The following is a 16,424-nucleotide window of genomic DNA, read 5'->3' as shown; positions in this document are numbered from 1 at the left end:
TTCTTTTCTTTATCAATACCTAAGTAAGTTTGGAAAGTTACATGTACAACAGCAACAATGTAAATATGGATGCTGTTGACATTTAGGAGGGAAAATGTCGATGACTATGAGAGTCCTCTTTCCATCATATGTATAGTTCGGATTAAAGGATATTTGTATCTCAATGTTTATTTGCACTTTTAGAAGTTTCTCTTTGTGTATTTTGTTTGACTTCCGGATTTTCAAAGATAACAGTATCTTAAGGATACAAACTTTAAACGTACATATTTTTCACACCTTGTTCGACCTTCGGGTTGAGTAAAGTACGGATTATGTACAAAGGTATTTAAAGCGTTATAAATCACAGATTTACCCAACGTGGCATAAAACGAAAACTCTACTCACCAATGTCCTTGATACGAAGTCTTGACGAGTTTCACAGTGAAGAGGAACTGTATAGCGCACACGAGGAGACAGCAGAGGTTTAGGGAGAGGGCGAGTGCGCACAGCGCTAACGTCACCTCGTAGACAATCGTATACTCTTCCGGGCTGATCAGGCTACTCGGCGTCACCGTTAACGGTGAGATCTTCAGCAAGAAGATCAACGAGAGTAGCGCCAGTAACAACGACACTAGACACAATAAACCCAAACTGGTCAACGTCTCTTTCGCGCCAACCTCGTGGTCCTTGTGATTCCTTGACAGGGACGACGACCAGGAAGCGTTCAAGGGGTACGCCGTGGAACCGGGACCGGTTAACTGTCCCCCGGTAGTCGTACCCTGAAGAGCAGGTGCAGGCGAAGGTGTCGCCTGACTGGGTAATCTGGACAGTCTCGAGATATCAAAGCCTCCATTCGCTTTAGGTCTGTTGTCCTGGTGCAGCGGCGCCGGGGATATCACCCCCAATGTAGTCGACAGATTATTATTATTGTTATTGTTATTTCCACCGGCAACAGGACTGACGCTGTTCACAGAATGCTTCGACGTGGACAACGTGGACAGATTAAGAGCGTGCGAGTGATTCAATCGTTGAGAAAGATTGTTCACGCTCAACTGAGAATGATTCAAAGGGTGTCTGTGAGTGGAAGATGGCGTGGTGGCAGCCTGATGCACGTTGGCTCTTTGATGGACCACCGAGTCGTAAACGTCGACTCCCCGTCCTTGGCTCCCCCCTGTCGTTCCACGAACGTTGCTGTTTTGGTTGTAATGATGGTGTTGCTGTTGATCCTGTTGGTGACCAGAATGATGATGGTGGTGTTGGCCACCGTGCAACGAGCCCGTGCACGCCTGGTAGTCATTGTGCTGGTGCCTGGAGCCCGCTGACGACGGTTGCCCCGTCAGGATATGCTTCAGCATTACTCGACGCTGGAATGCCTGAGGAAGACTGCGCTTCTTCCTGCTCCTCTACATGGCGCTACGCGGGACTCGCTTCTGAGCACGTCTTTCTCGTTGGAGGTTTCTTCTTTCTTTTCTTTCCCAGTAGAATTTTTACACAATTCTTTCTCCCTTTTATCATTAAATTACCTTTAATTCTTAACGACCTTTAATCTTTGTCTCTTCTTTCCTATATATATATTTTTGTTTACTTTTCTCCGTAGCGAATTTTGTCTTTCTGACGCGGGATTAGGTTCCTGGACTTAGGGAGTTGCTACACGCCAGCTCCACCATGGCGACGGCATTCACTAGGCAGCCTACATAGCCACCTTTCAGCTCACGCTTCGGGACACTTTTTTCGCTGAGATTCTCCGCGATGAGGCATGAAAGCAGAGACCACCGTCTGCGGAGGCATGATTATTCTATTGTTCCTTTTAACGAGTAATCGTTTTACTCGAGTCCTCTTACTAAACCGTAAGTACAAAAGACTATTATACTTAGATAGGTACTTGGTCTCAAGAACCAACTTATTTTGGTCTTTCGATTAAGTTCTTAATTAAATGCTCAATTAGATATTCATAAATATATCTTCATAATATTTCCCTCATCTATTTCTTTGACATTCTAGCAACCTCGTTAAGACGTCCGCCACTTCAACTTCTATCTACAAGTGGCAAAAACTGAAGCTGACCTTCTTCATGGAGAAACATGCCGGAAATGGCATCCGCACGTGTGAATAATTATACTCAGTGTCCAGGTAGTTCTTTCGATCATCCGATAGAAGTCGTTTCTGTTTTTCAGAGTTCGTTCACGCCTCCAGAATGTAAAAATATCCAAGGAAGTACCATTAGGAAGCAATGAAATTCAGAGCTTCTGTGGTTATTCCTTTTTCTGATTGTTTCTTTTCTTTGCCCAAAATGGATGATTTCTATATCAAATTGTTTATTCGTATTTTTTTTTTAATATTCCTTGAGATTTTCAATCAACTCGATTTCGAATTTTTTAGCACCCGATCTTCTGGTTGACGTCGTTAAGAAAGAGGAACGAGTGCACAGGAAGCATGGTCGGCGTGAGCATGATTAGATCCGGTCTGCCCGATGACCTTGCCAGTGATAATAGCGGTTCGTTAAGGTGGTTGCAGTCTTGGTTTGCTTCTGTTTCGATTTCCAGCGAACTCGTCAGCCGGCATGGCTTCCGAGATGCTCCCCCTGAAACAAGTCGAAGGGAAATAATTAATGGACTCTCTGTTCGATTGTACGTGGATGACAAGCTGACCGTAAAAAGAAATATACAAATACGATTAGAAAATATAATCCGAACCCCTTTCGGTTTGATCTGAAGGTTTCTTTTTCTAGACGGAACCAAAGATTCTTATCTGGTTTATGGTGAGCTAAGGAACTCTTTGAAAACAGCACTTATAACTTTCGAAAAAGAGACAGGTATTTCTTGCGCGAACAATTGAATAATTAATTCGTTCTCTAAATATCCTTATTTGTTGTTCCTAAAATACATAATGATTGGAAGCTTCTTACGGGAAGCGCAATCAGCCGCTGATATCATTGAAGTCGAAACGCCATTAAAACCATATTACGATTCGCATGCGACATGTTCCATTCATGAAAACACAAAAGCAATAAACAAGTACAAATCAACGAAATAAATCCTCCGAGAACGAGACGTTACAGGAATTATACCATTGCGAGGATACAAAAGACTTGCTCATGAGCTACTTCCTTCAAGTAGTCGAGCGGTGTATTTTCCGGTCGTTAACTTCCATATAATGGGATATTAAAGAGTACGGACACAACGCTGCTATTTTTCAACTGTTCATTATCAAATTACGCAGCGGGAATCGTTGCAACGACAAAACTGTAACGACTCGTACCTGCGTATCTTCCATTTAGCTGCGGTAAACGCTGACTTGTCTGCGTTCTTTTTTTCACTTCCTCGTTACGGAAACCAGGAAAAGTGATTCACAATACAGTTTCTAACTGTACTTCTCGCGATTCTTTCTTAGAAACAAGCAATTGCTTCTTTTCAATTTCCTAAATCTATAATAAAACAGTCCATTCCTTGAATAGAAATTAACTTTAAAACTTTAGGCGCATACATCGTACGTATCGTATGTATGTATTTTGATTTGAAAAGAAACGCGGCAAACGCCTTTGAAAAGACATTAGGTTTTCAACACCTTAACTAACTTAATTCCAGCGAGTTGTAAATCTGCTGCATCTCCAACATCTGAATATCAATCTTTTACAATGACTTGTTCTCCAATTTATTAAAATTACATCTCTCCCGTTGCACCGACCTTCTTTAAAGGTTCCCGCGGCAGGTTGAACCCGCATCACGTATCTTCCCTCTTCCTTCCACCCCCTGTTCCCTTTCTCTTTCTATCGGACGGGAAGAGCGGGAACGCTTAAAACGCGCGAATCACGCGAGCGCCTCACGATTTGCGAAACATCACGTGAAAATCACCGATCCGATCTCCGTGCGCGCGGTGCACCGTGGGGGTAACGATTAAATCGACTGGATATACTTTATTGGCTATTCCGTTATTACAGGCTGTAGTTGGCGGGGAAATAGTCACTATGGATCGATGAACTCCATTGTAACAACGCACCTTCGAATTGCATCGGAAACGCTTCTGTATTGCGTCCACCGTATAACCTATCATCGTGTGTTTAGGGTAAATCAGTGGATCGGAAGTTACGTTTCTATGTTTCTCGCCTGTCAGTATAACACTGTGCAAGAGATACAGCAAGATCCTAAAATCATTCGAGTACAAGTAGCGTAAAATGGTCGTTTAAATTTCAATAAATTAACTATTCATACGTTAATTGTACGCGGTTAGGATTAAGGGGTACGGCGATGGAGAAGATTTTGTTAGCTAGATGTTGAGTAAATAATCGAAGATGATAATTTTATAAATGTTTCGTATTTATGATGATGGAAAAGATTTAATTTGAGTTACGTTACGTTTGAATAAGATAGACTTTTCCAAGAGTGGAGGATTTGTAGAGATAGTGGACGTAATAGTAGTATGATTTAATACTTGATGTGTCTTTTTTTTCTTTGACATATAGGTCACTGTGGGGAGTAATATTGATCTAGATATAACTATCTTTTCTGAGAAGTACGTATATGCTTATGGGAACTATGTTTGGTTAATCAATAGAGCCATTCTTTTGAGAAATTGAATCTAGAAGAATTCGACGATACTTTGCCTTGTTTCAATAGTACATCATTTTAAAGAAACGCCTGCGATTATAGTATATAATTGCACATAGGTATATGCAAAATTGCATTTTCAAATAATTAAAACAAAAATATAGGAATGTATCAATGGGAAGAATATTTGTTAAAGATCTTTCCTTTTTAATCAAATTCGTCCAACAACCCCATTCTCGTCAAACATAAAATGAACGGTGCCTTTCTCAAAGAAACAAGAAGAAAATTGCTGTCGTTCTAAAGTTCTTCTCCATTGCTAAACTACCGTTCGTGTTTCTAGTTACACTCCAATTATTCGATTGTAAGAAGCAAGCAATCCCTCCATCCAAGGGCTAGATATAGTTTCTCGAGTAGTTCTCTTCAATACCGTTATATCGATGAACTCTTTTTGAATAAAGTTCACATTTATAAAGCAAATACAATAAAATACGACAGGACAATTGTAATCGATAAATGACATTTTATTAGGATATTATAAGAAGCTAAGATATCGAGTTCTAGTTGTGAATATCAAGCGCTCGTCGTTAGAGGAGATTACCAATATTTTCTTCCTTAACAATATTAATTACGAAGTTTCGATACCGTTTATGACATTAAGATCTCTTGATAAAGTTGTATCGTTAAAATCTTACTGTTCCTAGGGAAAATATATAGTTAATATATATAGTTAAATATATATAGTTAAAACCGGAATATATATAGTTAAAACTTCCAGAGGAGCATCTCGCAGACAAATTATTGATTGTTAGTGTCGATTGACTGTAATCGATATTTGGTGCGTGAAGTTGTATGTTTCGTGAACCTGCGTTGATGCAGGGATTCTGTTGCAAATCATAAACTAAAGAGCCACTGGTCAAGGTGAAAGAGGTTCAATAAATCCAGTGTTAGTGTAATTTGACACTTTATGTGCACCGGGTGTATGCAAACAGAGTTTGATGTTCTGAACACCACGGTTGTAAGATTTTATTGAGACCCCAGTATTGTATCCGCACGGTGTGACCCTCTGTTGATGATTGCCCTCTCCACCAGCCGTTTAGTCTCATCTGTCTATCGTGCCTTACCGGCCAGGGGGTTAACCCTAACATCTGAGATATCAGATTTGCAGCTCGGAGAGGACAGATAATTCGGAATATCCCAAAGAAGGGCAAGGTACTGGCCGAGCCCCAAATCACTTACATAGAATTACTTACATAGAATTACTTACATAGAACAATCACTTACATAGAATTTTTTTTTTCTTTTCTTTTCTTTTCTTTTTTATTTTCTTGTTGAAATTATAATTAATTCTCACGTCGAGAATTTTCAGTTACTTTACTTAGTATTATGCAGTGTTAGCTGATAATAATAAGTTAAGACTTATTATAGATAAATATAATTTACTCACATAGAATAAATTCATTTAATTAATTATGAGATTAATTCACTTACATAATTATGACATACAAGTAAATTTTATAACCACAAATTTTTAAATGTTATACTTTGAATCTGTTCTTACATTTAATTTTAATTTTAATTTAAAAAAAAACCTTACAGCCAGTACCTCCAAAATATTCGATAAAAATTCTGATGAAACATTAATTGAAACATCTAAACGCAACAGAGAATGGATATAATTATACAATTTTCCAATATTTCAACATTCATTCATGTACACCGATTTTTATTATCACATTTGTTTCATATCTGAAGAATATGTATTTGTCGGCATCAAAATATTCTCTGTTTCAATCCTTGGTCATTTTAGATCGAGACTTCAAAATCTTCTTGATTAAAATTCTTAAATTTTTTTAAATGAGAATCATTAATTAGAGGACAAAAAGTTGTTTCAATTATTTGAACATTCTGTTATTCATACAATAACATATTTCATTTTAAATTAAAACGAGAATAAATACTATTGTGTATAAATTTAATAGAACGACACACGTGATTTGTAGTCAACACTGTGACAGTTTGTGCAATTACCTTTTAATCGAGTGGAAACGAGAGCATTTTCAAATTTCTATTAACCAACGGTATTATCAATCAATTTTAACAATGATTGAAGGTTGCAAAATTAAATATAAAATGATTTATTAATAGCATACGTAGTGTTAAATTTGCAAACAAGCAGCGTATCTTTTAAGAATAATAAAGACACCAGAAAATAAAGATAATATTCTAATTACATTGCAAATTAATGAATAATTTAAGAAATGTATTTTTGTTATATTAATGTATCACAGATTCTAGGTAAAGTATTAATTTAATTTACTTATTACTTAGGAGATTGTATTTGAAATATAATTACAATTTGTAAGGTGTAATCAGCACACCTTTAAGCTAGTAGATATTTGGTAGCAGTTCTCAAGTCTTTGTGCAATATAGCACAATTGAGTTTAACCGAGTTTAATCCCTTTGACCAGCCAGCTTCCAATTTCATTTATGGCATAATCTCCTGACAATTTCATGCCCTTCAGAAGAAACACAATGTCCTATTATCGTTTTGTGATCGTTGAATATGATCACTCTAGCGTTTTAATCTCCTTTCTATGTATGATGCGGGTATACCGTTTTCTGTTGTTTTTAGATTCAAGTGACGAAAACTTATGAAATGATATTTTAAGTTTAAACTGATCAATTAATTTAATTAATTGATTTATTGTAGCAACAATGGTAAATTGTTTAAATAGAGAAAGAAATTTACAACGAAAAATGTATGAATGTAATATTTGAATCTAAAATGATAAATTATTGTGCGAAAATAATAAAACTCGCAATGTCAGCACATGGTCTCATTAGAACGTGTTTAACGAGCGTAGCGTAAGCGTGAAAATGAAAACGTTGAGGCTCTCGTGGTGTAAAAAGGCTAAATTCCTCATAAAAATACAAGAAATGAGAGGGAACGTTCGCCCTTGAACACATAAAACAAAAAAAAAAAAAAATAGAAAAGGAAAAAAACCATAAATTTTAGTGAAGCTATTTTATTGAAACTTATTATATCATTTTAACAGCTATATATAAAACGTTGAACTATTTCCTTTCGCGCAGAGCAATTTTACTTCAAATTTCTAGCTTCAGAATGATAATTACGTATTTGTAATTATCAACAAGCTTTAAAAATATGGAATATTCAGCCAGATGAAATATAGGTAAAGTATTTAGAAGAAAAAAGATTGAAATGTTTTATGTAAAACGATTAAATTAAGTGGTTGAGTTTGAAAATTTGACTCGGTTTAATAATTCAATGGAAAAAATATTCGCCCTATGAAAAAAAATTCATGTTCCTGTCGATATATCGGCGAGGTGCTCCTCTACTTTCGACTGCTCTGCAATTCAAATGCAATACTCGAATATACATGGCGAAAGAAATGGAAATTGAGGAATTTAAGGGAACCAATTACTCTCGCGTCGACGTAACTTCAAAATGTTTCACGTGTCGGTGTTTGCGAAATGAAGTTCGTCGTTATCCGATTAACACGCTTGCAGATGCGTTCTTTTTGTTGCAAAGTAAATGGACAAATTGTGAACAAATAATGTTTACAATTACATCAAAATTAATGTCCTAAACTTTACCAAGAATTATTAAAAATCCCTGCGTATTGCTTACGTAATGTTGATATTGAGTAGTACCATACATAACCTCAACATTATGATACTTACAAACATCGCTAAACAAGTAGTGCGAACGATGTCGAGTAAGTATTCACTATGTAAAAAGTATTTATAGATAAAAAGTATGGCAAATATATAACCGAATGTATTTAACTTTTCCAACATTTTAGCATTTCGCTTGGCGTTGGTACAACTTGAAGTAAATGAAGTAAAACGCAAAAATGTAGAGCGGGCAGTTTCCTACATTTCTAGCGCAAAAGAGCACAATGCTGATATTATAGCTCTTCCTGAATGCTTTAATTCACCATATGGAATACGTAATAATTTGTTTTTTTTTCAATAATTTACTATGTGTGTAACAACTATATAGAAAAAGTAAAAGTAGACAAACTACCTTACCGTTTATACTTCCATAAAGATTGTGAATTGAGTCGAGAATATAGGATTTCCCCATTTTCATGATTATCGTGATTTTTGTATAAATATATTTTTTAAGATACTAATAATTAGGTACTTATAAATTAGTATTATCAATTATTTTGCATTTATAATTCCGCCTCTAGTATAAGTGATAATTGAAAACTAACTTTATGTTTGAAAAAGTACTAGCAAAGTCGTTGAGTAACAAGCCACTGATGCTAACACAAATAGCATTGTCGTAATTAAATATTTCTAAATATTCATTTTTCATTTTGAACCTGTAGAAACAATTTATTATATATACTATTAGCTAAGTAATTGCATATTTAATTATGTCGAAATATAAAACTTAGTTATTTTAATAATTTAAAAAATAAAAAACTGACAAACATTTCAATTTAATTTATGGTTGGAACAAAAGACAGTTATTTTTCATTAATTGAAATATTGCAATGCAGAGTACTTTCCAAAATACGCCGAGAGTATTCCTGATGGTGAAACGAGCGTTGCTTCATCGAACGCAGCTAAAGAAAACAACATCTATGTAGTTGGTGGTACGATGCCTGAAATAGGGGGCGATAAATTGTACAATACCTGTACTATTTGGGGTCCCGATGGAACTTTGATAGCAAAACACCGAAAGGTAAGTAATATATTCCTTTATGGCTTTGAATTTGAAAATATTGGGGCGAAGAAAGTGACTCTATCTAGGAATAATTTAGGAATATACATATGTACATACGTATACTATAACCAATTCTATAATTTACGGTTTATAAAATACGTTATGATACGGGAAACGCCCATTTTTGTTGTAATGTGTTTGTGTTGTATAAATTTTTCACATACTTAAAATATTATTATACTTATTTTTTCTCCTTTTTAAACATTATTAAATGATAGGATTTTTTAATAAAAGAAAGTGATAAAAACGCTGTCAGTTATTAAATAAAAAATAATTAAAGTTTAGGAGTTGGTAACTTTGATATTAAATTACAAAAGTTGCAGCAATAGAATTAGCGACTACATTTTTATGTTATTAGGTACATCTATTCGACATCGACATTCCTAATAAGATTACTTTTCGAGAGAGTGATTCACTCAGTCCTGGTAACTCCCTAACGACGTTCGATGTGAAGGGCTGCAAAATAGGTATTGGCATTTGCTATGATATTAGATTCGAGGAAATGGCACGCATTTATCGGAACAAAGGTACAGTAACTTAATCGATCAATACTTAACTAGCAAAAAATTAAATATCTTTCTTAAATATATTCTATATAAAATTAATATAATCTGTAACTCTGTATAAAAAGAAGCTTAATTTAAAAAACCAGTATATTTGCTGAAAATGAAACAAATAAAAGAATTAAAAGCACAATAAGAGGACTGTCCTCGCATATTCAGAAATGATGGAATGTGAACCGTGCAACTACGAAGTTAATTGGTATTCGGTGGCTTCATATTTCCTGCTTCTCTGGGTTAGGTTGCCAAATGCTGATATATCCAGCGGCATTCAATATGACCACTGGACCACTGCACTGGTCATTACTTCAGCGTTTCAGAGCGAATGATAATCAATTATACGTTGCCTGCATATCACCGGCTCGTGTTCCTTAAGCAAGTTACGTCGCATGGGGACATACACAGTTGACCAATCCCTGGGGAAAGATTCTTTACGATTTGGAAACTCAAGAGAATATGGCAGTCACCGATATCGGTAATTTACAGCTTAAAATTAAAAGCGAGAGATCCATGATGTAATTAATTTTTAGTCTCGTTAATTTATCGATTTAGCCATCTTCCTCTGTATTTGTTGAATTTATTAGTAAGCATTACTTATTACTTCGTATGTTTCTTTTTTCTATCAGATCTAAAAGTTGTTGAGGAAGTAAGGGCTCAGATACCTACATTTTCTCAGAGACGTACAGATTTGTACGACACTGTCTGTAAGAAGGAGTAACTCTACACTAAAACAGAAAATGTTTTTTTATAATATTTCTACTACGATATCCTTTTTTTGTGAATTATTACTAATTTCTTATCATTTGTACTAAATGAATGACTCAATTAAGAAAACCAAAACGTTATAAATAATAATCTGTATATCTTGTGTATCAACATGTAATTGGATATTATAATAATATAGGAATGCTATAATAATATAGGATAATAATATAGGAGAATAGTAATATAGAAAAAAACTACATGCTTTTAAACACCTTTAATATCGATCACATAAATTGTTATAATTCACAATGATTACGCATACATAAAAGACCCCTTGATAGTAAAATTTACGATCAAAAGGCAATTACGTATCGTTTAACAACATTTAATTTATAACACCTTTTAAACATTTAGACAGATTAACACATAACACTTCTTATATAGAAACATCAATTCGAAGTTATCAGCTTGGAGAAATTGGTCGATTAATACCTGTAGATTGTCTGTCTCGATGAAAGACTTAAAGAGAGCAAAAACATGATAATGCCGCTAATATAATATTCCTTCTTTCTTGTATCTGTCTGCCTCTCAGGTCGTTTTACTAATTACAATAAGTAATTTCGCCTTCTTTGCGCTCTCTTTTAACGCATTCGAGACCGAAAGAAATTCATATCAGTCAGTAGGCAAGGGTATAATATACATATTTTATATATAACTTACGTAGTAATGTATATATCATGTTAATTTCATATTTTTTTCAATATAGAATTATTATATATATATATTTAACTGTACATAATACATTATAGAATAACATAGTATATAATTTTATATTTTAAAAATATGAGGCATACTATTTAAGATTGTCATCGATTTAAAATCAAAGTATGAAAAGGATACCCTGGAGAGAGTAAAACACAGAATCATTCTAACTAAACATTCAAATCGTAGCGACACCTAGGTATCGTCTTACAATTAAATCTCGGTCTCGAATGGATTAAAATGAAATACATACTTGCAGCTTCAACATCTTCAATATCGAGGAGATTCAAACTTTACAAATAAATGTAAATTGCGATGTAAAACAAAGCGATGTAAAAAGGGAAAAGGAGGAAAGAAGGAACAGGGAAGCAAAGAGAAGAAACGAATTTTTCATTTTCTCGAAACTGGATCAAGTTTCAGGAAGGCCATCCAAGTAATTGATGTCCTCTGTACTTATTTGTTAATCATGCGCGGAATCAGAACGATTCGACCTCGTTCCAAAGCAAATCGTTACTAGAGTAGAGACGGGAATTAATAATTCGTGTCAATTGTTCGATCGTGTTCACAAATTCAAATGCGGTTGAGTAGCGGAAACCATTTATAACACGTCCCATACAGCGTAGATCGCATACACGTCTTAGGATGTATTTTTGGTACTTATATATACTCTATATATATTCTTACTCTATATATACTTATATGTACTCTATGTATATTCTCTATCTTATATATACCATAAAATATTTCGTGAAATCGCGTATTCGTGTCTAATGTCTCTTTCCATAAGTCTGCGTTTTCTATATTATCTTTCTTCCTTATCAGTAGGCATTCTCACAATTTGTGATTAATACTGCTCGTACAGGAATGTTAGGTTTTTGACGTTGTAAAATTTCACGTGAAATAATAATGCCTATATATTGACTAATTTATCAATTAATTAAATCCGTGTATATCAAGTTTTCTATAATTTAGTACTTTCGTGTAACTACAGAAATTTGATGCAATATAAAACTTGATTAAAACAGCGATTCATTAGGAAACGAGAATAATGATGCAAATATTTTTTGTAGCCATTATATAGGATTTCGATCGCATAATTAATCAGTATCAACTTACCAGTCTTTAACGGAAGAATAGAAAGAAGTGCAGGCGGTACACAGACCGCAATTATGATCATTTTCAAGTAGAATCTCAAACTACGGTACATCTTCTTAATCGTAAGCGTAGTCGTATTGTCCTTAATAATGTTCGTCGAAAATTTCCCGAGCGTAAAATTCCTTCCGGAACCGACACCGCCAAATCCAACGATTTCCCGACTTAATCTGGGCGCTCCGATTTTCACATGCTGATCTGCTCGCATTAGAGTCAGCTCACTACCGGTGTCTATCAACGCGCTCAATTCGAAATTTTCCATCTTAACATCCTTACCACGCCTTGTTTGTAACGACCGAAACACGCTGTAAACTTTTTTTGAGGGCTCACCCAAATTGTCGCAACTTGAGGCGATGTGTCCGTACTCCCTACATTTGAAGCATTTAGGTCCTCTCGACTTGCTCGGACACTCCGCACACACGTGCTCCGCATCACCGCAATTGTAGCATCGCGCCTTCCTCGCACCTCCAGATCGACTGGGTTCCTTGTTCCTCTCGGTTTCGGACCACTTCGCCACCGGCTTTACCCTGCTACTCTTCGGCTCCTCAAACTTCGTCCTCATCTCCACATCCCTTTTTATCGCTTCGTAGCGCCTGAAACGCTCTTTTAATTGCTCGATATTCCTGGCTCCGTATAGCACAGTCTTGTTCGCGACCTCGTCGGGAATGCCTTGAATAATGTAGTCTATCAAGGATTGCGTATCAACCCTTCCTTGTTTTGCAATCCCGCACATGTGATACATATATTGTTGCAGACTCTCATCTGCTTTCTTCTTTCTATGGGATAACTCGCCATGTATCTGTTGGTCGCTTACTACATTTTCAAACTCATTCCTCAACGCCTTTTTTAGCTTTGCCCAGAACTTCGCGCATCGCTCTTGTCGTACGAAGGCCTGAGCGGAGCCTGCGAGTAATTTCTTAGCATAGGCCACCATGTGGGCGTCTGACCAACCCCACACTTCTGCCATTTCCTCGAAGTCTTCCACCCACTGATTTACACTCAGCAGATCATCCCCGCTGAATTTCTCTAATGAGTCTTCCACGTCTTTAAGACTCAACATCGAACCGACGCATACCTTCTGCTGATACTCATCGCGGTCCTGATACACCGCTCGCGTGCCTCTCTTGTACTCTCGCGCGCCTTGTTTATCGTCCTCGCCTTCACTTTCGTCGGAGCTCTCTTCTTCCGACGATACATCGTCTCCTTCTAGGGCCGCCTGTAGCCGCGCGCGTAGTTCGGATTTTCTTCCCGTTACCTTCAACCCCAAGCTAACGAGACGCGCTCTCAGCTCTTTCGTCCTCAGCTTCTCGAGGTCTTCCTCTCCCTCTTGACTGCGTTCGGCTCTCTGCTTGCTTCTTAGATCTCGCTGGTTTGTTGGTTCTTCGCCACGCTTCGAATCCTTAGGAGTAGATCGACCAGGTTTGCACGCTCTGTTCAACCTGGCAACCAGCACTGATCTCGCACCGGATATAGGCAGATTCATCTGTGCGAGCTTACTCCTCAGCTCCTCCAGCGTCAAATCCTCTTCACCCGACAATCGTTCGTCTTCAACGTTTGCCATTTTATTCTATTCTTTTCTACTCCCGCACAAATAGCTCCGTTAAATCGTATCGTTTCTCTGTCTTATTCAATCCCGGACGAGCCCCCACTTGTAATATCGGAATATATTAATAATGGATTGAAAATACAGATATTAGTTAGACAGAGAAACGATGTTTGATTAACAGGAAAACTAAATGCAACGCTCGTATTTACAACAAATAACTTGACAACTATTTGGTAACTCTCTCTCTCTCTCTCTCTCTCTCTCTCTCTCTCTCACTAGCAACTCTAACACTCGACAACACTCGCAACTCAATTCTAACGGCTCTATGCTTCGACGTCTCGATCAACTCTGATTCTCGCAACACGCACACTTTTCGATTCGCCTTGGATAGCGAAACCGTCCTTCTTCTAACGCGTTTTTAAAACGCGATGGCGCTATCACTTTCTAAAAGCGTCGTCTTTACATTTCCGATGGCCACGGGCACATCCGACTGCCAGATATACAATGTATTATAAAAGTATCATTACCATACTTTTCATGAAAAGAGCAATTTTTCTTGATAACTATACTCTGTAACATAGATTGAAGTCGCTGATTTGATCCCTCTGATATCGTTGTCTTATGAGAGTCTCGCCTGGTCTTGATTGGTTCTGTTGACTCTTATCGTTGTGAAAAATCGATTCGTTGTGTACCTTTTTTGTATAGAGAATTATTTTGTGGTAGAATATAATGTTGTAATATTTGTGGTCTTTACTTTACTAATTTTGTCACTGAGCCGCTCTTTGGTTCGTTGAGCGATTCATATTCCGCATATATTCCGTACTTGCTTCGCTTGGTACTTTTATAATTTTCGCAGTTACAATAAAAAATTTAATTCTTAACAGATTAAAGATTTAACCTCTTGCTTTATAGTGTACAATAATTTTTTTTTTTTTTTTTTTTTTGTATAGGTTATGTGATCCATAGTTTGAGTAAGTAGTACATATATATGTCGGAGATGAAAGGAAAGCCGAAGCCTTTCCTTGGAAATTTTGGGAACATCCTCTAGTACCTTAGCCTAGATTTTATTATAGTTGTAATTGCTTAAGATTTGTAATAAGCGAGATTGGGTTCGAGGTGACAATCGGTCGCTGAACGTAGCCACGGTCACGGGATGGATGTTTTATCTAACGGAGGTCTGGAGTGGTTGTATGTGTTTTCCGAGAAATGTGGTTGTGGCGGCATGCGGCCTCGAGAGCGGGCCGAGCCACGTGTGATGTTGCCTCGGAGGTGCCGATGCAATGGGACATACATTGTATTAGTAATCAAAACTCCAGGCAGAAACTGCCTAGCAACGGCGTTTGGAACTTTCTCGATGCTTCCAACGAGTGTGCCTAGCAACGGCGTTTGGAACCTTCTCGATGCTTCCAAACGGATATAGAAAACAAAATGCAATCGTACAGGGAGAAAAATCTCCACGAGGCTGGCATTCTTGCGACTGCCTTGGAGAGTGATACATCGAGCATTTTCGACGATCGCATTTGCGTCTAAGTTAGTTTCGCTTAGTAAGGAATCCCGGTGACCGTGGATTCGTTTGAACTCAAACATTGCTAATAGTATTATTTAATTTAATTATTCGTAGATCGTATTATTCATTAGGCTTAGTCTTTGTTAGACTTATTATTAGTCGTACTTATTATTTGTTAAGCTTAGTGATAGACCTGTATATACGTGTAAATAAAATCTCGGCTTTGTGAAACGATGGCTAGTCCACATGAAGAGTCGTCGCGCGCCCAAAATTCGAATCGTGACCCGACATCAGAAGTGGGATCAGAACCGTTTAAAGTGCTACAAGAGCAAATGGTCCTTATGCGCGAGTTAATTCAGACGCTAGCGCACAAACCGGAGGAGCAAAGACCGAGTACGGAATCTAAGGATGCAACGTTACCACGTTTTGACCCCGAAGGTGCGGGCGCCGATCCATCCGCGTGGTGCTCTTGTCACGACCGGCATACTTCAAATCCGACGGACTGACGATAGAGATAAAGATGTGGCGGCACTCGGCGACAATGTATATCGCTGAAGTGCCTAATGAACCATCAACATCCCAACGGTCCTTCCACCGAAGGTTCTAGAAGAAAGAGCACGTGGCAACGATCGCGGACGCCTAGCAAATGCATGGACGGTGGGGATGTTGAGGGATGACAAAAGAAAGTAATCGGATCCGATCGAAAGTAAAATCATAAGAGTCAGTCTTAGAAAGTCACGCCTAGAGTTCGGAAGTAAATTGTAAAGTGTATTGATGTTAGAAAAAAAATAAAGTTTTCTTTTTTTTATTTTTTACCTCAAATTCCTTTTTTTATTTTGTTATTTTACGTGACATTTTGGCGATCCTGCCAGGATAGTGAAAAGTGTTTGTTCGGAAACCAAAAGAC

General features: G+C 37.0%; 2 protein-coding genes across 9 annotated transcripts in view; one reads left to right on the top strand and one right to left on the bottom strand.

Moving 5' to 3' along the window:
• LOC126875193 (omega-amidase NIT2-like) overlaps positions 1-11,995 on the top strand; it is a 35,163-nt gene extending 23,168 nt beyond the window's left edge. The window contains exons 6-7 of one of the 4 annotated variants that reach the window (XR_007693266.1): positions 1,577-1,826; positions 1,981-2,665. Coding sequence is in view for 2 of the 4 variants with exons in the window: in XM_050637970.1 (XP_050493927.1) it covers positions 10,472-10,563 (92 nt within the window). In the remaining 2 variants the exon portion in view is untranslated. Of the gene's footprint in view, positions 1-1,576; positions 2,666-10,471 lie in introns of those variants that run through there. The other 3 variants (XR_007693264.1, XM_050637970.1, XM_050637972.1) reach the window with 3 other exon arrangements.
• The window catches only part of LOC126875184 (venom serine protease Bi-VSP-like), a 111,694-nt gene that overhangs the window by 35,166 nt on the left and 60,104 nt on the right, over positions 1-16,424 (bottom strand). The gene's annotated exons all lie outside the window — the stretch shown is intronic.

The sequence above is a fragment of the Bombus huntii genome, chromosome 17 (genome assembly GCF_024542735.1).
Source record: "Bombus huntii isolate Logan2020A chromosome 17, iyBomHunt1.1, whole genome shotgun sequence".
NCBI lineage: Eukaryota > Metazoa > Arthropoda > Insecta > Hymenoptera > Apidae > Bombus > Bombus huntii.
The sequence above is the reverse complement of the archived record's forward strand: the minus strand, read 5'-3'. Positions and strand labels throughout refer to the sequence as shown.